Here is a 26,199-nt window from a genome sequence, read left to right as displayed (position 1 = left end):
TTGAATGGGAGTCTGTATGGGAACATTGGTAAAATGCTACCAGTTGAATTAAGGAAAATGACAAGAAGCTGTAAAAACAAGATGAGGTTGTTTGTAGTGTATTGGCTATAGCAGGTGTAAGTGGATTAATGAATAAAAGATAATCTCTTTCCAGAATTTTTCACTCATGTGGATATGATATGTTTTCCAGCCTGATAACAGCCAAGAAGAAAATGATTCTAGATGGGAGACAGCAGTAAATGAAGTGGTTCAATCTGGAAGAAAGACTAAACCCATCATTCCAGAGATGTGTTTTATTTATAGTGAAGAAAATGTTGAATATTCCCCCCCTAATGCCTTTCTTGAAGAAGATGGAACAAGTCTTCTGATTTCCTGTTCCAAGTGCTTCGTGCGGGTTCATGCAAGTAAATAAATCAGATTTTCCACTTTCTAGGGTTTCAGTGTTTTATATAGCTCCTACAAATCCTTCCAGTGTCACTTGTCAATTCATTTGTTGACAGTGTTCTTTACCAGTGTTCTTATAGCCTGACTGCTCAGAAGCTTGCTGTATAAGCTAATCAGCTGTCATGCACCTTGTATGTCATCTTCTGAAGTGCTAGGGGTGTAAATGGGTACCACAATGCCTAGATTTACGTGGTAGTGAGATTGAGCCCAGAACTTTGTACATAGTTGACAGAAAATAGGCAGGAGAGCTCCATTTCTAGTCTTAATGTTGATATTCTTTTTTTTTTTTTTTTTTTAAAGATTTTATTCATTTATTATATATAAGCACACTGTAGCTTTCTTCAGATACACCAGAAGAGGGCATCGGATCTCTTTACAGATGGTTGTGAGCCACCAGGTGGTTGCTGGGAATTGAACTCAGGACCTCTGGAAGAGTAGTCAGGTGCTCTTAACCGCTGAGTCATCTCTCCAGCCCTAGTGTTGATATTCTTAATGATTTCATTTAAGAGTATTAATAGAATGTCATCCCTTTCTAGTTTTTTGAAACACTAGTGAAGCGAAGGCCTGGATATTTTATTTGTCGGCATCCAGTTGTTAGGGAGCCTATAAACATGATGGGCTATTTCACTTGTTTAAATTTTATATTCTAATGATTGTGGAAATCTAACAAAATCTGGTATGGATTGAATACTATTTTTATGACTTTTTAAGAAGTGGATCTTATTCTGTAGATTCGGAGAGTTTCTGTTTTAAACTAAATACTTTTCTTTATAAATATAGGCAATAATAATAATAATAGTCATTACAATAGTTAGGTTCTACATGTTTCCTAATTTGTTACTTTTATACAGGTAGATAAAGATCAAATATATTTGTAATCAAATATATATTACAACTCTAATTCTAAAATATTTCACTATTCATGATTTTTCTCAATTACATTTAACCATGTTGGTGGTATTGTTTTTCTTTCTGTCTTTTATTGGTAGGGGCAAAACAAGGACCTCATATGTGTTAAGAGTATGTTGTGCCACTGAACCACATCCTAAGCCCTCAAGCACATATTCTGTGTTATACTTTTATCTTTTTATATATATGAATATTTTGTCTATATGTGTTCCACATGCGTGATTGATTCCTGGGGAAGTCAGGAGAGGGCTTTTTGTCCTCTGGAACTGTAGTTATAGCTGGTTGTGAACGACATTGTGGGTGTTGGGAATCTAACCTGGATTGTCTGCCAGAACAACAAATTCTCTTAACTACTGAATCATCTTCAGCCCCCTAAATCACATATTTTATTAACATATTTCTGTTTTCTTTTCTCTATCATAGGTTCAATGGTTGCTAAAGCAGTTATTTTCTAAACACAAAGTTGTAGTATTTCTTACTACAAATATTCAAGAGACAAAGCACCAGACAACAATAAATATGTATTTAGTCTTGTTTTCTAAAGTCAGCAGCTATAGAGTATAACCATATTACATATAACTATAAACATAATTAAATTTAGCATTTGGTTTGACTTGATTTTCTTTGATTGATTCTAATTTAATCCTAATCAGGAAAATAAACAGTAAGAAAAATCCCAAATAGATACAAAAACATTTTCATGTTTTGGAAATTGGTAGCATATTGTTAAAAAGACAACCTTTAATCCCAGCACTTGGGAGCTCAAAGTCAGGAGCATCTCTGACTTTGAGGCCAGCTTGGTCTACAAAGAGGTCTAGGTCAGCCAGGGGAACACAGAGAAACAACAGAAAAAGTATTTTGATATAGGCTTACTTAGATTATTTGTATGCTAGGCATTGGGCTTTAGTTGTTGTTGTTGAAATAGGCATTTTCCCCCTGGACTGGACATTTTTCCTAATTCTTTTTGGATGTTAGGCAATCTAACACTGAATTAAAAAACCCCAACCCTCTCTTTACTTTTTCTTTTGAAACAATCTCACTTAATTACACAGACTAGCTTTGAGTTTACCACATGGGTCATGCAGGAGCTGAACCATGCTCTGCTTCCAAGATGCACGAGACGTAATCTGTACGTCCACTCTGTTGTTTTATAGGTTGTTATGGTGTCCCTTCTCATGAGGTCTGTGATGGATGGCTGTGTGCCCGATGCAAAAGAAATGCATGGACTGCAGTAAGTAGATTTGAGTTTTATATTATTCCTCTTCTCTTTGTACCCACGATTCACATGGCTATATCTAATGAAAAGATAAAAGTGGGTACATGTTTCTTAATGTACTTCTAGACACTTCCCTCCAGATCATTCTACATAATGGCTTTGTGAACACTGTAGAAAGTTTAGGTGACTTTCTAAGTGATATTCTACTCCAGATCATATGGGTACTATAGATCATCAAGTCTATATTTATATTTTCCTGACTTTATTTTTTTAATTTCATTTTCCTACACATTTTGAAATCCTTAAAATAAATGTTCTAATAAATATTCAAGGGAGGTCTATCTTGATGCATCCTTGAGGAAACAATACAATCTGTCTGCATTTTTCCAACTAACAAGGAACCTTCCCCTATTTATTCTTCCCTTTATTCATATGTTAACAAATGTGATTAGAATACCTATTCTATGGAGTAGAAGTTATCACTCTGAACTTTAGACAGAAGGTTAGATAATTGATGATTCTCTATTTAATGACCACAAATTTCTCTAGGCCAGAATCATTGTTATCTAAAAATGCTCTTGGAAATTTACTCTAAACCTGTCTTTGATTTTCATTCCATCAAAACACCATGCCATATATATTTTCTATTTAACCATGCTCTGTCAGTTTCCAGTACTGTGCTCTTCATTGGTGATCTCACTGCAGATGTTGACCAGTTTATGATCAGCAGTGACTCTGTTGTTTAGCAAACAGAATTTATACTCTGTGTTAATATAGGCCTGGACTTTCAAATATTAACTGTTGCTAAATATTTCATTATGAATCATTGAATTTTATGGCTTGAATATTTGTATTATTAAGCAATCTTTTATATCAACTTCTTGAGGAATTGTTTACCTGTAGTCAGCTTTAGATTCAAGAGCAACTCCTTTGACAGAGACTCTGAAGGAGTTCATGGGAATCTGGTAGTTCTCTCAGGTATTTTCCCTTCCATTCATCCCGTGCTTCCTTACTCTCAAATTGATAGCCTATTTTTCTTTGAATATTGTTATATACATACAAGTTTGTGTATGTATACAAATATATAAATGCATCTATCAATGTCTTTTGTTTGTGTTTCTATGGTCTCAAGACTAATCACCTTGTTTGTGATAACTGATAGGGGCACATCTCTGGGCAAAGCTGGTTCGCATCCTCACAATATTCATTAGTTGCTCATCATTCTTTGTTAAAGGATGGGCCACCCTGTGAAATTACTGTTCTGAGTTAAATCTTCTGGTATTACCATTATTCCCATCTTATTTATATAGCCATATCTGAGAGACATGGTTTCACAGTAGACGTATTAGTATTCTAGCTTATGCAATCTTTCCACCTCCACTTCATTATCTTTCCCAAGCAATAATAGATGCAGGAGACATCATTTAGATTTGTCCATCGGGCCTTAGCTTCCCTTGACCCTATGATCATAGCTATATTGCGTCCATTTATGGTTTCCTGGATTACTTATTTGTTTGTAGAGAAACATCTTTGATGAGAGGTGGTAGCTACACATATCTGTGGGTATAATTATGAGATTATTTAGAATGCTGCTCTAGCAAAAACGGTGGTAAGTAGGTTTTTTTTTTCTTTCTACATTCTGTGGATGAGTTCACTAGCCCTGAGAATTTAGTTCGATTTCTAGTTCCAGACATGATTTCCCTCCCATTGAATGAATTGTAAATGCAGTAGACTCCAGATGTTGTCATCTACATTTGAGTGCAGCTTGTTGTCCTTTCATGCATGTGCATATCTTGCCCTCTGATCATTGTTATAGTTCATAGACATTGTAGCTCAGTAGAACTCCTAATTGTTTCCCACCCTTGGGTGATTACATAGTATTTTCTAGTCTTGTGGAAGCTAGACAGCCAGGAAATAAAGTCATGAAATTTTCAGGTAAATCATCAAGGTTGGACACGAACCCATATTGTTGACTGTACCATACACTTATAACACGGGATTTAGATGTTTCAAGCTGGATCCAACCTGATAGCCTCTTACATGCTTAAGTCCTAAGACAACAGCAGTGATGGGCAAAGAAAAAGATTTAACTAGCAAAGTTGTTTCTGTAACAAAAAGGATTTGTAGTTTGTGGTCTGGAACCATGCTTGTGGATTTAAAGGCAACCTTTTTTTGTTTTGTTTTTTAAAACAGGGTCTCATATAGCTCTGGGTGGTCTGGAAATAACTGTAGATTAAGATTGCTTCAAATGTACAGAGATATACCTGCCTCTTCCTCTTGTGTGCACTACCGTTTTGTTTTGTTTTGTTTTAACTTCCTGAGTCTAGTTAGGGCTGTTGCTTCCTATGGAACCACCTACTGAAGAAAAGGGACTCCTACTCTAGAAGCCATCATTTTCTAAGAGCTCCTAGTCTAGGGATAGAACTCCACAAACCTTCCACTCGTCCGTGACAGTTTTTAGGTGGTTTGGTCTTGTATGGGTACTGCTTATACAGCTGTAGGTGCTGTGAATTCATGTGCAGTCATTACTGCTTCACTCCAGATGTTCACTATCTTTTCCTCTTACAGTGGTTCTGCTCCTCTGTGACTCCTGAACCTTGTGTACACACATATTCCTTTTAGGACCTTAACATGAAGGAATACTAGATTTTATATAAAATCTATTTCTGTCTCTATTAAGATGACCATGTGATTTCTATCCTTGAATTTATTTATGATATTTACAACATTAATTGATCCATCTATATTGAACCATCCCTGTATTTGTATTAAAACTGTCTTGATCATGGCAAATGATCTTTTTGATGTTTTCTTGAATTCTCTGTTAGTATTTTGTTAAGAATTTTTGCATCTGTTTAAACGGTGTCTTAGGGTTTTATGATTGTAAAGAGATACTTCGACTAAGACAACTCTAATAAAAGACAACAGTTAATTGGAGCTGGCATATAGGTTGAAAGGTTCAGTCTATTATCAAGGTGGGAGCATGGCAGCTTCCAGACAGGTGTAGCACAGGAGGAGCTGAGAGTTCTGCATCTTGTTTTGAAAGCAAACCTGAGGAGACTGACTTCGAGGCAGCTAGGATGAAGATCTTAAAGCCACAGTCACACACTTCCTCCAACAAGGCAACAGCCCATATTCAAACCACCACAAATGGCCTCTAATTTTTCTTTTTTATCCTCCCTCCCCCCCTCCCCCCCCTCCTCCCCTCCCTCCCTCCCTCTCTCTGTCCCTCTCTCCCTCCCTCCATTTCCCCCTACCTCCCTTTTCTCCCCCCCTTGCTCTCCTCCCTTCCTTTTCTCCCCTGCTCTCCTTCCTCTCTCCCTGCTTCCCTTTCTTTCTTTGTCTGTATATGTTTTACTTTGGATATCAGGTAATAATGCCATCATTTCTTTTTTCCTATTTCATGGAATAGTTTGAGAAATACTGATGTTAGTGTTCTTCAAAGCTGGTGAAATTCCCTAGTGAATATCTTGATTTTTATCAATTGGTGGCTTTTTAATTACATTTTCAATCTCACTGCTTTTTTTTATAGATTTGTTTAAATTATTTATCTTAGTTTTTATAAATTTTTTAATGATGAAAACAAAAATATATCTAAAAGTGAGGCTCGGGAAAAACCATTTGATATTCCTTGTCTTGTACTGCTCCTCAAACTTGACCTTGGCTTCCCACATCCTTTGTGTTTCAAAGCTGGGTCTTTGAACACATCCTTGTTGACACCAGCTTTGTCTAAGGGGCTATCCACAGAGTACCTTTTGGGTATGAGGTGGTTGCAGTTAAAAACTTTCACAGAGGACTTTATCTTGGATTGCTTGGTGATTTTCTTCTTGTCCATGGCAGCTGTAACTTTTGAGGGATAGTGGTCAATTACAGTCACCACGGCATGGCTGTCTGAGTTGTCATCATCAATGTTCTTCACGATGACAGCTTTGTGTCCAGAGTAGTGGCCAGCCGGGACCAGCACCACTTTCCAGGTTTTCATGAACTTGCCCCTTTTGACAGTGATCAGCTAGCACCCAGCAGAAAGGAGAGAAGGACCCTATCCTAATTTTATATTGGATACACATACATACATACATACATACATACATACATACATTTTACACACACACACACACACACACACACACACACATATATATATTTGAGTTTCTTTTATTTTAGATTTTCATACTGAAGGGAATATATTTTAAACTAATACTTTTATGGATTTTGTTGATATCTATTCTAGTGATTCCCCTTCATCTCTATTTTGTTAATTTGAGTCCCTCCTCTCCTTGTTAGTTTAGCTAAGGGTTTGTTAATTTTGTTTTTTTTTTTATTTCAGAAACCATCTTTTTTGTTCATTATCCTTTGCTTTTAAAATTTTCTTTCTGTTACATCTATTTCTGCACTCATTATAATGACTCCGTTTTTTATCTATTGAATTGTGGTTGTTCCTCTTTGCTCCAGGGTCTAAAGGTGTAACATTATGTATTTCACATCTTGTTAATTTCTCTTTTTTTCAATTTATAATATAATTACATTAGTTTTCCTACTCTTTTCTCTTTCCCAGCGCTCCCTTTTGTCCTTTTTATTCTCTTTCAAATTCATGGCCTTGGTTTTCATTAATTGTTATATGCATGTGTGTATGTGTATACATATTTTTAATATAGCCTGCTCTGCCTGGATAACATTACTTGTGTGTGTGTTTTCAGTGATTAATGTAGGTATCTTAGACTTCTTTCATTGTATCTCATAGGATTTGATATGTTTTCAATGTTTTATACACACACACACACACACACACACACACATAAACACTTACTGTTAGGGTTTCTATTACAGTGGTAAAGTGCTATCGTCAAAAGCAGCTTGGGTAGGAAAGACTTTCTTTCATCTTTCCCCCAGGTCACAGTCCGTCACTGAGGTAAGTCAAGGCCAGAATTTAAGACAGGAATTGGGGAGATAGGAATTGATTTGAGTGGCTATTAACTAGTGCTATTTAATGACTTGCTGTTCATTGCTTGATTTCTAATATCATTCATTCCCCATAACTGGCACTACCTGCAAAGGTATGGGCCCTCTAGTAACAATTATAAATCAAGAAGATGTGTCACAGTCCAATTTTGTGTTGGGCTGCAGGGAAGGGCAGGTACTCAGTTCTGGTTCCCTCATCCCAAATAACAATGACTTGTGTCAAGTTGACATAAAATTAGCTAGCGTACACGTATATTGATCAATTCCTAAGTAACCAGTGAGTGAATACATTTAATGCCTGTGTATGCATGGGTGTAGGTCCATATCCTGAAATATTATTAGACTCTCAGGAACCATGTCCAAGAAAAAAAAATAAACTTTTCCTCTCCCAGCAGTCATCAGTTGCAGTAGCCTGTCAGTCTAGGAGCGGAACTTCATGAGGCTCCTTACCATTCATACTGAGGATTTGGCTGGCTCTATCTTATACATGCCTTTTGTATACAGTTCCAGCTTCTGTGAGTTCATATGTATAACTGTGCTGTATTATCTGGAAACTACTGTTTAACTGCAAGAGTATTTTTTTTTTCGTTTTTTCTTTATTAACTTGAGTCTTTCTTGTTTACATTTCGAATGTTATTCCCTTTCCCTGTTTCTGGGCCAACATCCCCCTAGTCCCTCCCCCTCCCATTCTATATAGGTGTTCCCCTCCCCATCCTGCCCCCATTACCGCCCACCCGCAACAGTCATGTTCACTGGGGGTTCAGTCTTAGCAGGACCAAGGGCTTCCCCTTCCACTGGTGCTCTTACTGGGATATTCATTGCTACCTATGAGGTCAGAGTCCAGGGTCAGTCCATGTATAGTCTTTAGGTAGTGGCTTAGTCCCTGGAAGCTCTGGTTGCTTGGCATTGTTGTTCATAAGGGGTCTCGAACTCCTTCAAGCTCTTCCAGTCCTTTCTCTGATTCCTTCAATGGGGTTCCCGATCTTAGTTCAGTGGTTTGCTGCTGGCATTCACCTATGTATTTGATATATTATGGTGTGTCTCTCAGGAGAGATCTACCCGTCACTGGGCAGGGTCACTCACACATACTCAGGGGCGAGGTGCAACTAGGTCTTCTGAATGACCATAAGCCAGGCTTGAGGGGACTGTCCTGCCTCAATGGCTGCAAATGCCTGCCTCTGGACAAACCTCATTCTACAGAGACACCACAGGTTCACTAGGGAGACCAGCAGCAAGAGTCCAGCTAGGGCTCCCATTCCTGCCCACTCCCTCAGATGATTCATAGCAGCAGCAATCCAAGATGACAATCCCGTAGCCAGTCCAGCATCCACACGTGTGGAGTTCACAGTCACGATGGCTACACGTAGCTGATCCATTAAGAAATCGAAATCTCCAGTCCAATTACCCAGAAGATAACTTGACAACTGTTTAGATAGATTAGCTGCACGCGTAAAATTTAAATACTGAATACTGGTCACACATAGGGCAGAGTATCTCCACTGGCAACCCAGCTGTGCAAGCTGCCACAGTGTGTCAATTTGCTCTTGTACCAGGTCAATTCTTTGATTGACCACCATCAGGCCACCTTTATTCAACATATGGGCCGTCTGCACGAAATGACTCTAGCTATGTCAGCAGTCGTTGCTCCTACTGCGGCAAGGGATATAGCTGTTATTATAGCAGCGGTGATGCCGAAATCCCCTTTTTGTCTAAATAGAGTTATAGCATGGGGGGCATCCATAGGAACTGGAACTCATCTGGGCATACGAGCAACCACAGCAATAGCAAACTTTTCTGCATCCCAGCATTGTGTATAAAAACAGGTCTCATTAGAGCATGACAAGACCTCTCCAAATTCCTGACTAGCATTACTAACAAAAAACACAAAAGGAAGATAAACACATACTGGAGTGGGCTTAAAGGTCATGGCGTATCAGTATGGGTCTCAGGAACACCGATAGTAATCCCCCACCAGGGCTCCGTTTGGACCAGCACTTGGGTTACACTGAAAAGTGTCAGCAACAGCAGGATCTTCATTCTTGCGCACCTCCTGGTCAATCTCTCGGGGACCCACAACGGATCTTGCCGGTCCTGGGGAAACACACAAACAGACCCTCTCGCCCGCCTCCTGCTGCCAAATTGGCATATTCAATTAGAAAAGCTCTCCAATCTAGATACTGCCCTGAGCTGAGGCATGCTCGTGCCAGGTTGGTCCAATCATTAGGAGTCATGTAAAATCTGTGCAGAGCCTCTATCTGAGCAATAGTAAAGGAGGCAGTGATACCATATGTTCTCACCGACTCAGCCAAGGCTTTAATCACCTTGAAATCAAGAGGCTCATGATATCTTTGTTGATTAGCATCCACATAGACAGGATAGGCCAAATGCAGCTCAGTATGAACTGCTCTCCACACTTCAGGGCAGAATGTACTACCCGAAACTCTACTTCCTCCCTCTACAACATTGCAGGAAGGAGGAGCCAAGGGGAACCGCCCAGGAGGTTCCTCCACCATTTTAGGCCTTTTCCTTTTCTTCTTCTGTCTATTCCTTAGAGACTGTTTCCGCATTTGATCTATCAACTCTTGAAATTTTCTTCTGAATCTGTTTCGTCTGTTTCCTCCTCTGTATCTGTCTTTTCTGAGTCTGTCTCCTTTGCGCTTCCCTGCTTTTCTGACCTCTCCTCTTGAAGCATTTCCAGGGCAGCTTGACCCTTCTCTATAGCTGCCTGACAACATTTCTGATCCTCCAGGCAACTACGCACTAAGCGCCACACTGGACTGACCCCAGATCTTAGAGTTCCCCGTTCACAGGAAAAATCAAGGTCTTTCCCTAATTTTTCCCAACTTGCCACAGTAAGATTACCAGAGACTGCGAACCAAGGTGCAATGGCATCGCATTCGCTCAAGAATCTCTCTATGGTGCTCCTTTTTATTTTTAGTTTCTTTCGATCAAACAGCTCTTGAAGAGCCAGAAAAACTGGATGAGACTGTTGAGGTCCCCATGACAAAAACTTTGTACGCTGCTATGGCTAAATTCACTGCACATCTTGCTACTTTCGGTTCGCTGCCACGGACTTTACTTTCCATTCCCTGCTACCTCGAACTTTCTTGCTCACTACCCTGAGACTTTATGGCCGTTTATTTCCTGCGGTCTTTATGGTCCCACCTTACCTTGGGAACTTACCAGCGCTGCCCTGACTGCAAGAAGTTCCGATCTCAGGAGTTCCCATAGAGGCCACCACTTGTCCTGCCCAACCTCGACCAGCAAGGAAGACACAACGAGAGGAGATCTTCTTCAAGCAGTTTATGCAGGAACCTTGATACAGTCTTCTACTACCCCGGGGAACGCCCTACATCAGCTTAAGTACCCAACGCCAACCAACCCCAACGTGCCATGTGTGTCATGCAGACAGGCTGTCACTATGCAGAACCTAGCAGGCCAGGCAGGCATAGCCAAATAAGGACTTGTTTACTACAAGGAGCACTCACTTTCGGGAGGGTGGAAGGCAGAAACCAGCGCCATCTTTGAGGCACCCCACGTCGCAGCTCCTACACTCAGGTAGTTCAATGTCCAATTTTCTGAGAAACCCCCAGACTGATTTCCAGAATGGTTGTACCAGTCTGCAATCCCACCAACAATGGAGGAGTGTCCCTCTTTCTCCACATCCTCGCCAGCATTGGCTGTTCCCTGAGTTTTTGATCTTAGCCATTCTCACTGGTGTGAGGTAAAATCTCAGGGTTCTTTTGATTTGCATTTTCCTTATGACTAAAGATGTTGAACATTTCATTAGGTGTTTCTCAGCCATTCGGCATTCCTCAGCGGTGAATTCTTTGTTTAACTCTGAATCCCATTTTTAATAGGGTTATTTGTCTCCCTACGGTCTAACTTCATGGAGTTCTTTGTATATTTTTTTGGATATAAGGCCTCTATCTGTTGTAGGATTGGTAAAGATCTTTTTCCCAATCTGTTGGTTTTGCCGTTTTGTCCTAACCACAGTGTCCTTTGCCTTACAGAAGCTTTGCAGTTTTATGAGATCCCATTTGTCGATTCTTGATCTTAGAGCATAAGCCATTGGTGTTTTGTTCAGGAAATTTTTTCCAGTGCCCATGTGTTCCAGATGCTTCCCTAGTTTTTCTTCTATTAGTTTGAGTGTGTCTGGTTTGATGTGGAGGTCCTTGATCCACTTGGACTTAAGCTTTGTACAGGGTGATAAGCATGGATCGATCTGCATTCTTCTACATGCTGACCTCCAGTTGAACCAGCACCATTTGCTGAAAATGCTATCTTTTTTCCATTGGATGGTTTTGGCTCCTTTGTCAAAAATCAAGTGACCATAGGTGTGTGGGTTCATTTCTGGGTCTTCAATTCTGTTCCATTGGTATTGTCTCTGTACCAATACCATGCAGTTTTTATCACTATTGCTCTGTAATACTGCTTGAGTTCAGGATGGTGATTCCCCCTGAAGTCCTTTTATTGTTGAGGATAGTTTTAGCTATCCTGGGTTTTTTGTTATTCCAGATGAATTTGCAAATTGTTCTGTCTAACTCTTTGAAGAATTGGATTGGTATTTTGATGGGGATTGCATTGAATCTGTAGATCGCTTTTGGTAAAATGGCCATTTTTACTATATTAATCCTGCTAATTCATGAGCATGGGAGATCTTTCCATCTTCTGAGGTCTTCTTCAATTTCATTCTTCAGAGTCTTGAAGTTCTTGTTGTACAAATCTTTTACTTGCTTTGTTAAAGTCACACCGAGGTACTTTATATTATTTGGATCTATTATGAAGGGTGTCGTTTCCCTAATTTCTTTCTCGGCTTGTTTTTCTTTTGTGTAGAGGAAGGCTACTGATTTATTTGAGTTAATTTTATACCCAGCCACTTTGCTGAAGTTGTTTATCAGCTTTAGTAGTTCTCTGGTGGAACTTTTGGGATCACTTAAATATACTATCATATCATCTGCAAATAGTGATATTTTGACTTCTTCTTTTCTGATCCGTATCCCCTTGACCTTCTTTTGTTGTCTGATTGCTCTGGCTAGAACTTCAAGAACTATATTGAATAAGTAGGGTGAGAGTGGGCCGCCTTGTCTAGTCCCTGATTTTAGTGGGATTGCTACAAGTTTCTCTCCATTTAGTTTAATGTTAGCAACTGGTTTGCTGTATATGGCTTTAACTATGTTTAGGTATGGGCCTTGAATTCCTATTCTTTCCAGGACTTTTATCATGAAGGGGTGTTGAATTTTGTCAAATGCTTTCTCAGCATCTAATGAAATGATCATGTGGTTTTGTTCTTTCAGTTTGTTTATATAATGGATCACGTTGATGGTTTTCTGTATATTAAACCATCCCTGCATGCCTGGGATGAAGCCTTCTTGATCATGGTGGATGATTGTTTTGATGTGCTCTTGGATTCGGTTTGCCAGAATTTTATTGAGTATTTTTGCGTCCATATTCATAAGGGAAATTGGTCTGAAATTCACATTCTTTGTTGGGTCTTTGTGTGGTTTAGGTATAAGAGTAATTGTGGCTTCATAGAAGGAGTTCGGTAGTGCTCCATCTGTTTCAATTTTGTGGAATAGTTTGGATAATATTGGTATGAGGTCTTCTATGAAGGTCTGATAGAATTCTGCACTAAACCCGTCTGGACCTGGGCTCTTTTTGGTTGGGAGACCTTTAATGACTGCTTCTATTTCCTTAGGAGTTATGGGTTTGTTTAACTGGTTTATCTGTTCCTGATTTAACTTTGGTACCTGGTATCTGTCTAGGAAATTGTCCATTTCCTGCAGATTTTCAAGTTTTGTTGAATATAGGGTTTTGTAGTAAGATCTGATGATTTTTTGAATTTCCTCTGATTCTGTAGTTATGTCTCCCTTTTCATTTCTGATTTTGTTAATTTGGACACTCTCTCTGTGTCCTCTCGTTAGTCTGGCTAAGGGTTTATCTATCTTGTTGATTTTCTCAAAGAACCAACTTTTGGTTCTGTTGATTCTTTGTATGGTCCTTTTTGTTTCTACTTGGTTGTTTTCAGCTCTGAGTTTGATTATTTCTTGCCTTCTACTCCTCCTGGGTGTATTTGCTTCTTTTTGTTCTAGAGCTTTTAGGTGTGCTGTCAAGCTGCTGACATCTGCTCTCTCCTGTTTCTTTGTACAGGCACTCAGCGCTATGAGTTTTCCTCTTAGCACAGCTTTCATTGTGTCCCATAAGTTTGGGTATGTTGTACCTTCATTTTCATTAAATTCTATGAAGTCTTTAATTTCTTTCTTTATTTCTTCCTTGACCAGGTTATTGTTGAGAAGAGCATTGTTCAACTTCCACTTATATGTGAGCGTTCTTCCCTTATTGTTATTGAAGACCAGCTTTAGGCCGTGGTGGTCTGATAGGACACATGGGATTATTTCTATCTTTCTGTATCTGTTGAGGCCCATTTTTTGACCAATTATATGGTCAATTTTGGAGAAAGTACCATGAGGAGCTGAGAAGAAGGTATATCCTTTTTGCTTTAGGATAGAATGTTCTATAAATATCTGTTAAGTCCATTTGGCTCATGACTTCTCTTAGTCTATGTCTGTTTAATTTCTGTTTCCATGATCTGTCAATTGATGAGAGTGGGGTGTTGAAATCTCCTACTATTATTGTGTGAGGTGCAGTGTGTGTTTTGAGCTTTAGTAAGGTTTCTTTTACGTTTGTAGGTGCCCTTGTATATGGAGCATAGATATTTAGGATTGAGAGTTCATCTTGGTCGATTTTTCCTTTGATGAATATGAAGTGTCCTTCTTTATCTTTTTTGATGACTGTTAGTTGAAAATTGATTTTATTCGACCTTAGAATGCCTACTCCAGCTTGCTTCTTCTGATCATTTGCTTGGAAAGTTGTTTTCCAGCCTTTCACTCTGAGGTAGTGTCTGTCTTTGTCTCTGAGGTTTGTTTCCTGTAGGCAGCAGAATGCAGGGTCCTCATTGCGTATCCAGTTTGTTAATCAATGTCTTTTTATTGGGGAGTTGAGTCCATTGATGTTGAGAGATATTAAGGAATAGTGATTATTGCTTCCTGTTATATTCATATTTTGATGTGAGGTTATGTTTGTGTGCTTTTCTTCTCTTTGTTTTGTTGCCAAGATGAAGATGATTAGTTTCTTGCTTTTTCTATGGTGTAGCTTGCCTCCTTATGTTGGGTTCTGCCATATTTTATCCTTTGTAGCGCTGGATTTGTAAAAAGATACTGTGTAAATTTGGTTTTGTCATGGAATATCTTGGTTTCTCCATCTATGTTAATTGAGAGTTTTGCAGGATACAGTAACCTGAGTGGGCATTTGTGTTCTCTTAGGGTCTGTATGACATCTGTCCAGGATCTTCTGGCTTTCATAGTCTCTGGTGAGAAGACAGGAGGAGATTCTTTTCTGGTCCTATCTATTTGGCATTCTGTAGCCTTCTTTTATGTTTATGGGCATCTCTTTCTTTAGGTTAGGGAAGTTTTCTTCTATGTTTTTGTTGAAGATATTTACTGGTCCTTTGAGCTAGGAGTCTTCACTCTCTTCTATACCTATTATCCTTAGGTTTGATCTTGTCATTGAGTCCTGGATTTCCTGTATATGTTGGACCAGTAGCTTTTTCCGTTTTACATTATCTTTGACATTTGTGTTGATGGTTTCTATGGAATCTTCTGCTCCTAAGATACTCTCTTCATTCTCTTGTATTCTGTTCGTGATGCTTGAATCTACATCTCCTTGTTTCTTCCTTTGGTTTTCTATATCCAGGGTTGTTTCCCTGTGTTCTTTCTTGATTGCTTCTTTTTCCATTTTTAATTCTTTCAAGTAACTGCAAGAGTCTTAAGTCTTTCTGTGTCTTATATCTGGCATTATTGTCCCTTTCTTTGATCCTGGTGGCCAGATATGGGTCTTTCTTATGTTCTAGGCTTTAAATTCATAATATCATTCTCATTACAGTCTTCACATTTGATTTTATGCTTCTTTACACAACTAGCTTGATCAGACATTGAATACACAGACCTATGCTGCATTTCTTTGTTAGCATTAATAGTTCAAGTACATGGTGAAAGCCTTGACATACAGTACTGCGATTTATGTATTCTGTGGTTCTTGGCCACTTTAGCAGTGCCAGGTGCCCCTTCTAGCTCATGAAATGGACTTGAAATCCAATAAAAATATCCTGGGTCAGACTCATATTTGTGCCACTATTGCACTAGTATGTCATGCAGGCAAGTCACTGTTTTAGGTCCTAACAGTTGTAGCTACCTGATATTGATGATTACTGTTCTCTTCTGGGTAGAGTGGAAAGTACCTCCCAGCACCATGTGTACTAGTTATTACAGGTGACACTGCTATAGACTCCAGCTAGAATTTTCTCCGTTCAATGAGTAAGGAAGTGTTTTCTTCAGCAATAGGGCCTTACCATAAGTAGTGAAGAGTAAGCAGTAACCTTAGCAATAGCCTGTGATATTTCCTGATGGGAGTCTGTTTCATGTGGCCCCTTAGGCCATTAATTCAACAAGATGTAAACCGTTCCTGACACTGGAGATTTTATTTGGTAGCAGAAGATGTCTAGCTTCCTCTCTATTTGATGTTTCCACTTAAACATTCTTTTATAAACATATGTTATTAAGCTTCTACAGTTGTAGGCCTCCATATAGTTTTCTAAAAGCCTTTCGTGTTAGTTGTTCCTCTATTTTCTTGATGATCCTGCCCTCCCATCCTAATTTAATCCTCCTCATTTAATTTAATTCTTTCTTATTTATGTTTCTGTAACTCTATTTTCACTTCTCCCTCTTTGACAGATGCTCTGTTCTTTTATAGTACCTTACCTGGTACCTCACCTTTCTGGTTATTTGGATTATAGTATACATATCTAAGGCATAACAAGGGTTATAGTATACATGTGCGAAAAAACATAGCATTTGTGTTTTAAGGTCTGGTAAACTTACTCAGCATGGACTTTCTAGCTCTATTTGCCTGTGAGTTTTATAATTTCCCTTTTCTTAACAGTTGAGTAATATATCATTGTGTAAAAGCATAACATTTTTCTTATCCATTCATCTATTGATAGAAATGAAGACTGTTTTTAGTTTTTGCCTATTATGAATAGACCAGAAATTAATATGGATGATTAAGTACTTCTGTAGTAAGATTCTATGTTTTCTTTAGCTCATAGATTCAAACTCCTCCACATTTTCCTGAGCATTAATTCCAAAGGTCTACAGATAAAATAGTCTGCTTTATCACAGTTCTAGGTCCTCTTCTTTGTACTAGTTCTCTCTCTCTCTCTCTCTCTCTCTCTCTCTCTCTCTCTCTCTCTCTCTCTCTGTCATTGCTATGACTAGAAGTAATATATGGGAGGATGAATTGACTCACAGAGCAATACAGTTCATCATGTGACTCTACCTTGGTCCTTGAAACTGATCATAAACTAGAGAAGTAGAAATTATTATATTCAACTTTTTATCTTTTTTTTTTCTTCTCTACCCATGTGGTGGTGCCCTTCAGTGTGTATGCACACAGATACACCAAAGCTGTGTCTCATTAATGCCCCCAGCATGTTTCTTCTTTCAGTCAGTCTGACCACTGAAATTGGTCTATTAGCTCCAAAGTTCTTTTTCACAGTTTTCCTACTGTTCTACAGAGTAAAAGCAATATATGGTGGTCCTTTCTAAGGGGCCTATGTACTCAATCATTTTCTGGGTTTTACTATTCCTTCTGGATCTTGAAGTACTTACCATTGTGTTATTCGTTACACTTTTAATTTTAAGATAAATGGAAAATGGTATATAAGAATTTCTAGAGTTGGTTAGATGAATGGAAGTGACATTTGTTATATGGGTTTTATAACTGTTAATTTTCCTCTACCCCCATAGGAATGCTGTCTCTGCAATTTGAGAGGAGGTGCACTTAAACAGACTAAGAACAATCAGTAAGTAATATTGATTCTGTTGAGTTTCATCATTTCTTTTTTGTCTCTTGAACTTCTTTTTTTAAAAAACTTTTTATCAGATATATTTCTTTACTTACATTTCAAAGGTTTTTTCCTTCCCAGTTTCCTGTCCATAAGCCCCCATTCCCTAACTTCCCCCTTTTCCCCATACAGGTATTCCCCCTATACATATCTCCCCCTCCCCCCACGCATATTCCCCTACACTGGGGTCCAACCTTGGCAGAACCAAGGCTTTCCCCTTCCTCTGGTACTCCAACCTGGCTATTCTCTGCTACATGTGCTGTTGGAGCCCTGGGTCAGTCCATGTATAGTCTTTCAGGAGTGGTTTAGTCCCTGGAAGCTCTGCTTGGTTGGCATTGTTGTTTTTGTGGGGTTGCAAGGTCCTTCAACTCTTGCAATACTTTCTGATTCCCCCAAGGGGGTCCTATTCTCAGTTCGGTGGTTTGCTACTAGCATTGACCTCTGTATTGGACATGCTCTGGATGTGTCTCTCAGGAGAGATCTATATCTGGTCCCTTTCAGCATGCATTTTTTTAGATTCATCAATCTTATCTAGTTTTGGTGCTGTATATATATGGGCCACATGTGGGTCAGGCTTTGAATGGCAATTCCTTGAGTCGCTGCTCTAAACTTTGCTTCCATATCCCCTCCTGTGGATTTTTTTTCCCCTTTTAAGAAGGAGTGGGAGCATCCGCATTTTGGTCATCCTTCTTCTTGAGCCTCTGTGGTCTGTGGATTGCATCTTGGGTCATTTGAGCTTTTTGGCTAATATCCTCTTATCAATGAGTGCATACCATGTGCGTTTTTCTGTGATTGAGTAACCTCACTCAGGATGATATTTTCCAGTTCATTCCATTTGCCTATGAATTTCATGAAGCCATTGTTTTTGATAGCTGAATACTCCATTGTGTAGATGTATCACTTTTTTTTAACCCATTCCTCTATTGAAGGTCATCTGGATTCTTTCCGGCTTCTGACTATTATAAATAAGCTGCTATGAACATAGTGGAGCATGTGTCTTTGTTATATGTTGTAGCATCTTTTGGGTATATGCCCAAGAGAAGTATAGCTGGGTCCTCAGGTAGTGCAATGTCCAGTTTTCTGAGGAATCTCCAGACTGATTTCCAGAGTGGTTGTACCAGTTTGCAATCCCACCAACAATGGAGGAGTGTTCCTCTTTCTCCACATCCTTACCAGCATCTGCTGTCCCCTGAGTTTTTTATCTTAGTCGTTCTGACTGGTGTGAGGTGGAATCTCAGGGTTGTTTGGATTTTCATTTCCCTGATGCCTAAAGATGTTGAACATTTCTTTAGGTGCTTTTTGGCCACTTGATAATCCTCAGCTGAGAATGTTTTATTTAGCTCTGTACTCCCATTTTTTAATAGGGTTATTTGGCTCTCTGGAGTCTAACTTCTTGAATTCTTTGTATATTTTGGATATTATGTCTCTCTGCATGATGGTTTGCTATACAGGTCTTCCTGTAACCTTATTTCACATACTTGCTCTCTGAACCTAGGATTGAAATTCTGTTTCAGAGACTAAGGCTAACAAAGCATTCTATAGAGCTTGCTTCTACTCTGTGCTTCTATGTAACTACAGTCCTCATTTTATCACCAGGCTTCTCCTCTATTGTCTTCCTTCTCATCTCCTTTTCCTCCTCTCCTCTCCTCACCCCTCCTTCTTCAGCAATACTCCATTCATGTTAACTGAACTACTTTTTTCCTCAATTCCTCTTTCTTTTAAAATAAATTGGGAGGAGAACTTGTCATCAGTGGGGCAAGTTGTCCTGCCTGGCCCATAGCACTGGAATTGGAACTCTTAGTGCATAATCTTTTGATGTCATTAACATTTTTTTGTATATATACACATGGGTCTGGTTGCTTGGAATGAAGAGTAAAAGCATTTATCATCCTTCACATTGATAAAGTACTAACAGCCAATATTTTTGCTTGAATTTATATCATCTTTCATAAGGTCATCTAGTAATATTGGTAGAGCTGTCACTAGATCATAGATGTCTATAGGCTGTCGGGACTATGAGATGGCTTAAGTGCTTCTTGTTAAAAAAATGTATCATGAGAAGTTATCTAATAGTATTTATGATAGAATGCTGATTTTATTCAAGTCTAGAAGAATTTTCAAGTAGGGTTAACCATTGTCCTTTCTTCCTGTGGCCTTAAGATGAAGCCTGGCATTCATTGTTTAAATGAAATAAATAAGCTGTGGCTAAGCAAGGCCTACAGTCCTTTAATTCCTGTACTGGAAAAGCAGAGGCAGATGTATCTCAGTGAGTTGGAGGCCAGCCTGATCTACTTAGCAAGCTCTAGGACATCCAGTACCTGTCTTGGAAAAACAAACAAAAACTTTCATTTAAATGTAAGTTGATACTTTGGTAATACAAATCCTAATGATGTTGGCCAGCCCAATGTTTACTTGAAGGTATAACACTTCAACGATATTGAATAATATTAGTAACAAATTTATGCAAATTTGGGATGTGAAAGGATGCTCTAATGTTTTAAGAAGGAAATCAGGAAACAAGCTAGATTGCATTTCTCTTTAGCTATAGATTCCTTTGTTTCTATTTATATTGCAGTGAGGAAAATATTTAAAGACTTCACTACTTTTAATTTTATAGAAAATATTTATATTTGAACTAATTTCCCAATGTGAAAAAATGTATCATTTATTATATTTTAATGTGATTCCTAGTACCCTATTCTTTTCCCACATATCAATCTATTCTAATATAGTATACATGTAGTATCAAATGTATCCTTATGGTTTTCAAATGTATATAACCATTTTATATGACTTAATCCTTGGCCTTTATATGGTTCATTTTTTGTATGGCTTTGTGCCTTCGTGTGCATGCAGCTCATGGAAGGCAGTAGGAACAACAAATCACCTAGTATTGGAGTTTGTTGGAGTTCTGAGCTGCCATGTAGGTACTGATATTTGCCAAGATTCATTGTAAGATCTGCTGAGCCATCTCTTCAGCCCTGTTTACCTAGTTCTTGTTACAGTTATGCTAAATCTTTCCAGTTGTCATTAAAGCCGTTTATAATCCAGAACTTACTTGCAGTGGAATTAGGTTTTTAGCTTCATTTCTTCTTTGTGCCAGATTGTCACCACCAAGTTAAAGTCGATAAGTTTAAGGAATTTGTTTATATTTAATCTTTCCTTTCACTAGGTGGGCTCATGTCATATGTGCTGTTGCAGTTCCAGAAGTTCGATTCACTAATGTCCCAGAAAGGACACAAATAGATGTAGACAGAATACCTTTACAGAGGTTAAAACTGGTGAGTGCCAAAGACTTACTTCATATATTAATGTCAATTTCAATTTCGAAATTTGTTTTGTTTCCAAATCAATATATACAATAGCTTCATTTTATTCCATTTATACTTTCCTCTATCTTGAATATATTTTTCCTCACATATTCTTTCCTAGTATATTGTAAGTCTCCATATTTTTTTGAAATCTGGGAAAGGAGTCAATTTTGTTTATTGATATGAGCTTGAAAATATTTAGCTCTTTGAGATTATTCAGCAGTTCCCTAAACTGTCCTCCTGGAATTGCTTACTATTTTTCTTTCTTTACTCTCTTGTGTTTCTTTTGGTATAGCAAATATGTCCAACTTTAGCAACCATCTCTTTGCCAAGAAGAGCTTTATAGAGAAATGCAGAAGCTTTTTCTAATTATAAGGTGTTTTTACTTATAAGTAGACACTAGATGCTTATCATTCCCAACTCGAACTCGTTAACTTTTAATCTATTCAAAAATGTTCATAAAAATCTCTTCACTGATTTACCTTTTTAAGAGTATTTATTTCATTAATCAGCAAACCTGTGATGTGTGTACATTAACTAATATTTTTGTTCCTGTACCTTTCTGTTACACATAGCGTTAATTTAGGCCTCTTTTGTTTGTTTGTTTGTTTGTTTTTTAATGCAGGGTATCTGGGTGTATCAGAGCCCTGGCCATCCTAGAACTTGTTCTGGAAACCAGGCTGGCCTTGATCCCTTGCCTCTACCTCCTCAGTGTTAGGATTAAAGGCATGTTCCATCACCACCCAGCCTATTTTGTTTATTTAAGAAGGTACTTTCTTTAAGTTAAAAACATACATTTAATATGCTGGTGAAATTCCCTACATGTTCTTCAGTTTTGTCATTATGAAAACCTAATCATTCCACTACCAAACATTTCAAGGAATATTATTGACTCTGTTGCTGCTTTCGTACAACTTTCTTCCCACAAAGGGTCCTTTCCTAGGAATTTAATCCAGTGTCCTTTGTTCTCAGAAAGGGTACATGAACACTATTTCCCGTCATAACACTATCAAGCATTTTTACTTTAAGAAGAAATATGTTATCTGCTGTTACCTAATTTGAGTAATGTGGTCAAGGTGTAAAAGTGGGGCTATGAAGACAGCTCAGTATTTAAGAGTCAGAGTGTCAGCCTCCTACCCACTCCACACCTTCCTTTTCATGTGAATTCAAAATGTTTACGTCTGAGCTCATCTCACTAAAAATCTATCACCTATTTTGCCAAATAGTGTGTGTATTTTTGAAATGAACTATAATTCTTAATGTTTAGCATCTTTTAATCTATATCATGATTTCCCAGCATTAGCATTGATTTAGTATTTTATGTATGCTTGAAGAGGTTAAATAGCTTATGAATGCTAAGAAAGTTTTACTGAAATATAAAATGCTGTGGTGTGTATGGTAAGTGTTAAATTATTATTTCTGGCTTCTAATAATTGTCACTTAAAGAGTGTGATCATACAGTAACAAATACTTTGAGCTTTTCTGAGGCTTCTCCTTTAATTTATACCTACCTCTGCACAGTCTACTAAAGTATGGCACTATTTTACTCATTTTCATCATGCAGGAGATATGTTTATGAGGTAGTCATTTGCCAGTCTTTGTATTCATTTATTTGGTAAGAGATTGTTGGGTGGGTTCACAGTCTCCCTAAAACAGTCCAGGGAATTGACATTTACTGCTCATTGTTGCCATCCAGAACTAGATGTTAAAATCGTATTATTGAACATACAACATGTACTAGAGACAGAACTCATAAAAATTCAGTAGGGACTAAACAGATGTGTTCTAGTTGTGCTTCCTCTCATAATGCCAGACGATGTTAACCAAGACCAGTGGCAAGTTCCTGTATTGCTTTGGGAACTCAGTATCTGATGTACTTATTGGGACAAAATTGTCATCACTAGCTTTACTCAGCTATGGTCCCCAGACTGAATAAAATAAAGCCACCAGTGTAATAGTTTTCCAGATAGAATGCTCTCTGAATTCTTGAATTTCAGCAGCTGTCATAACTTCCACAAGCTGGGGACTGTTGAGGCGGAAAGGGATTTGTAAGGCCCCAGTCCTCCCTAAATACTGTAGTCAGCTAATACATTGGTAGGAGAGGAAGAGACATTTAATTCAGTTGTGAAGCCATTGGTAAAAGTGGCTTGTGTTTTTTTACCTCTTCGTCTATGTTTTTGTAAGCATCCTTAATAAAAGTGATTTCATCTTTATTTTGTTTTTTATTTGTTTTAGAAAGTTAAGAAAAAGTAAGGAAATTGATCATTTCTCATGCAACAGTGAGGACTAGGCTGTCTCTCCAGCACCCACCAAGTGGTATTGCTGCTGTTTTGTCTACAAATGCTTTCCCACAGCTTGGCTTGTATAGGTATTGCCTAACACAAGGAGTAGGAGGAGATCACAAAAATCAAAATGAAATCAGAAAAATAGTTTGTGATGCATTGAAACATTCAAGATGATAAAGATAAAATTATTTGTGCTCATGTAGCCATTTAAAAGGTGTTACTTTTTCTTGTTGAAAGTTAGTCTTTCTATCCAAGTCCTGTTCAACTTTTAATAACTACTTGAGGTTTAATGAAGAACTGTTAGGCAAGCATGAACTTAAGTATCTTCTGACTATTTAAACTGCTTGTTTTAAAAAACCCCTATTTTCTACAGTCTTTCATTGATATGAAATCGTAGAATTTAAGCAAGTGTGATATTAACACTATTGGTAGATTTTCATTAAAATGTTGAACCTACAGCTTTTGGAAATACTTCTATATAATTATTTGAATAGAAAGCTTTGCAGAGCATATAAAATTGTAAACAAGAAAATTCTTCACTTGAGTAAGTTTTTCTATAAAGGAGAATGTGCAATTTGATTAAAAAAAAAGAAAAATAAATAAAAAGCTTTTCAATTTTCATCCTAAAGTAGTCACTCTTGTCAACTTTGCTTGGTGATATAATGAGTAGGTCCTCTACTCATTGTAGCATTAAATAAACAATGATGACACTAGATTTATTTTTAAAGCATTCTATTTCGATTGCTAATTCAAAATAGTTTACTAGTTTGTTAACCATTTAAACTAAACTGTCCTTTGCAAACACTATGTTTATTGTGATTTTCTGTCAAAAGTTTACCTTTTTAAAAAATATTTGACAGTATTGACTTATGTGTACTACTGCTCGAACTATAGAGAATAAGTGATTTTGGGGATCTCACCCCAATTGATACACCTGGAACACAACTGCTTAGTAATGCTTTGTGTGTGTGTGTGTGTGTGTGTGTGTGTTGTTTGTCTTTGTGTCTGTGTGTCTTTGTGTGTGCATATGTCTATGTGTCTAGTATGTACAGGCCAGAAGAGAGCTTAGTGAGGGCTTGCTGCCTTTACAGTAGAACAATATTTAGCTTCCATCATCCATGTCTGGACAACTGTGTATAATTCCAGCTTTAGGGGCTCTGCAGCTCTCTTCTGACTGGAATAGCTGCCATTAACCCTGAGCATTCAGAGACCTCTGTTTCCTTATTTGACAGATAAATCTAAGGCACAGATTTTCTATGATCGAAAAGCATGAATTTGAAAAGGATCATTGTACTGTACACTGTAATGGTGGCAGAGCTACAAACCTTTCAGAATATAGCTGAGATTACATTTTTCTTCTTAGAAGGCTCTTTATACATTGAAGTTTGTACTTGAAAGCAATTAATAGTGAACCTGAAAACCAAAGATTATAGTTTTGAAAGATATATTAATTCAGGAACATAGATATTTCATCTGAAGAGCTAAGTCCAGGAGAGAAAAATATAGTTGGGTTTTTTATTTCTTAAAGCAAAACAGTATCTTGCAAACTAATATGTGCTAGCAGATTAGTAAATATTAAATGAAGAACTACTGGGTGAAAAAGCAGTGGAGACTACCTCAATTCCACTTAATTAACATCATATCAAGTTAGTGATTATCTTTGTTTTATTTTTATTACAGAGTTTGGTTTGTATTGGACAGGACCTCTTAATAAATTTGAAGAAACTTACGTTTTGTATTATCTCCCATCCATTAAAACTCACATTACTGAGTTTATGTTCAATCCATGAATAACCCAGTATGTGAGTTAATGCAATACACATGAGCAATCCTGTGTAAACATAAATCTACATCAGTTCTTATATATTGTTGTTCCTCTGCTCTACAATAACTCATGTATTGGGGAGGACTCAGGTGCTCAGTTTTTTTTTTTTTTTTAATAGCACTAGAAGTTCTTAGAATATAGACAATTTGACAGTAGTGAACCAAGATCTTAACTAGCAGAGGAATAAGAAACACTATATGCCACATAATATGCCACAGGTCTATAATCCCAATCTGTGACTTGCTGAGGCAGATGGAGATTGGGTTCTTGACCAGCTACCGTTATTTAGTATGTTTGAGGTCAACATTAGCCACATATATATTCTGTCTCAAAAAATAATACACATAAGTAAATGAGGAGAAACCATATGTACTTGGTTTTGATGTGATGTATAATTCTGTTACTAAGTTGGGAAAATTTTGTCTTAGTGGCTACGTAGTCCTCAACTCTCAGCATTATATGCTAACGTGATTTAGTCTTATTGCAACCCTCCATATTTGTATATTGCTTTAATATTGCGCCATAAAGTCTTTCTAGTAAAATGGAAAGTGTCATCTGGACATGACTGGAAATAATATGCTCTATGAAGGTTATATACATCCATATGAACAATGTCTACATACTTGAAATGTTACCTTGTTACTATAGAGTCTTTCTCTTAACAGAAAAATTATGAGGCAGAAAGAAGTTTGAACCTTTACATTTTCAGTTTTGAACTATTCTTTCTCTGAGGAACTAATTTTAAAATCATTGTTAAATAGGTAGGAATTCAAATACTTTATTATCAGGGAAATATTTTGAGAGTAATCTTGGTCTTCATCTTGAATTGATGAATCCTCCCCTCTTCTCTGTGTAAGTAGCAGTTACTGGTAGATCTTTCAGTTGAGTGAGACACCATCACCCTTTTACTCCAACACTGACTGGGTCAATAGTAACAAACACATTTTGATAAGAGGCAGCTCTTAGATGATCCTAAATAGTTGTTTGGGTTTGGCTTGGTCTATACTGATAGCAAGCTGATGTTTATAGTTTGGAAAAAGGGACAGTCAGTTTAAAATAGTACATTTGTTATTCTGTTCCAACTCTCTGGGGAGAGGAGACTCAAGCTTAGTCACATTTCTTTGTTCAGTAATTTAGTGTAAATTAGGTTATGTATCCCTCCTAAGGTTGTTATTTTGTTTTTTTTTAAAGGCGATGCTAATACCTATTATGTAGCTTTGCTTCCACAATCCTTCATACATAAAATATCCAAGAAAAATAAAATTATTTAAAAAATGTTTTATTTTTTA

At 37.7% G+C, this 26,199-nt stretch overlaps 1 protein-coding gene across 5 annotated transcripts in view; it reads left to right on the top strand.

Annotated features, from left to right (window-relative positions):
* The window catches only part of Kdm4c (lysine demethylase 4C), a 181,863-nt gene that overhangs the window by 109,354 nt on the left and 46,310 nt on the right, over positions 1 to 26,199 (top strand). For all 5 annotated transcript variants that reach the window (XM_032902651.1, XM_032902645.1, XM_032902657.1 and 2 more), the window contains 4 exons: positions 191 to 404; positions 2,508 to 2,584; positions 17,392 to 17,447; positions 20,662 to 20,770. In XM_032902651.1, the coding sequence (XP_032758542.1) occupies positions 191 to 404; positions 2,508 to 2,584; positions 17,392 to 17,447; positions 20,662 to 20,770 (456 nt within the window). The remainder of the gene's footprint in view (positions 1 to 190; positions 405 to 2,507; positions 2,585 to 17,391; positions 17,448 to 20,661; positions 20,771 to 26,199) is intronic.

The sequence above is a fragment of the Rattus rattus genome, chromosome 1, assembly GCF_011064425.1.
Source record: "Rattus rattus isolate New Zealand chromosome 1, Rrattus_CSIRO_v1, whole genome shotgun sequence".
Lineage (NCBI taxonomy): Eukaryota > Metazoa > Chordata > Mammalia > Rodentia > Muridae > Rattus > Rattus rattus.
This window is presented reverse-complemented; position numbering and strand designations above follow the sequence as displayed.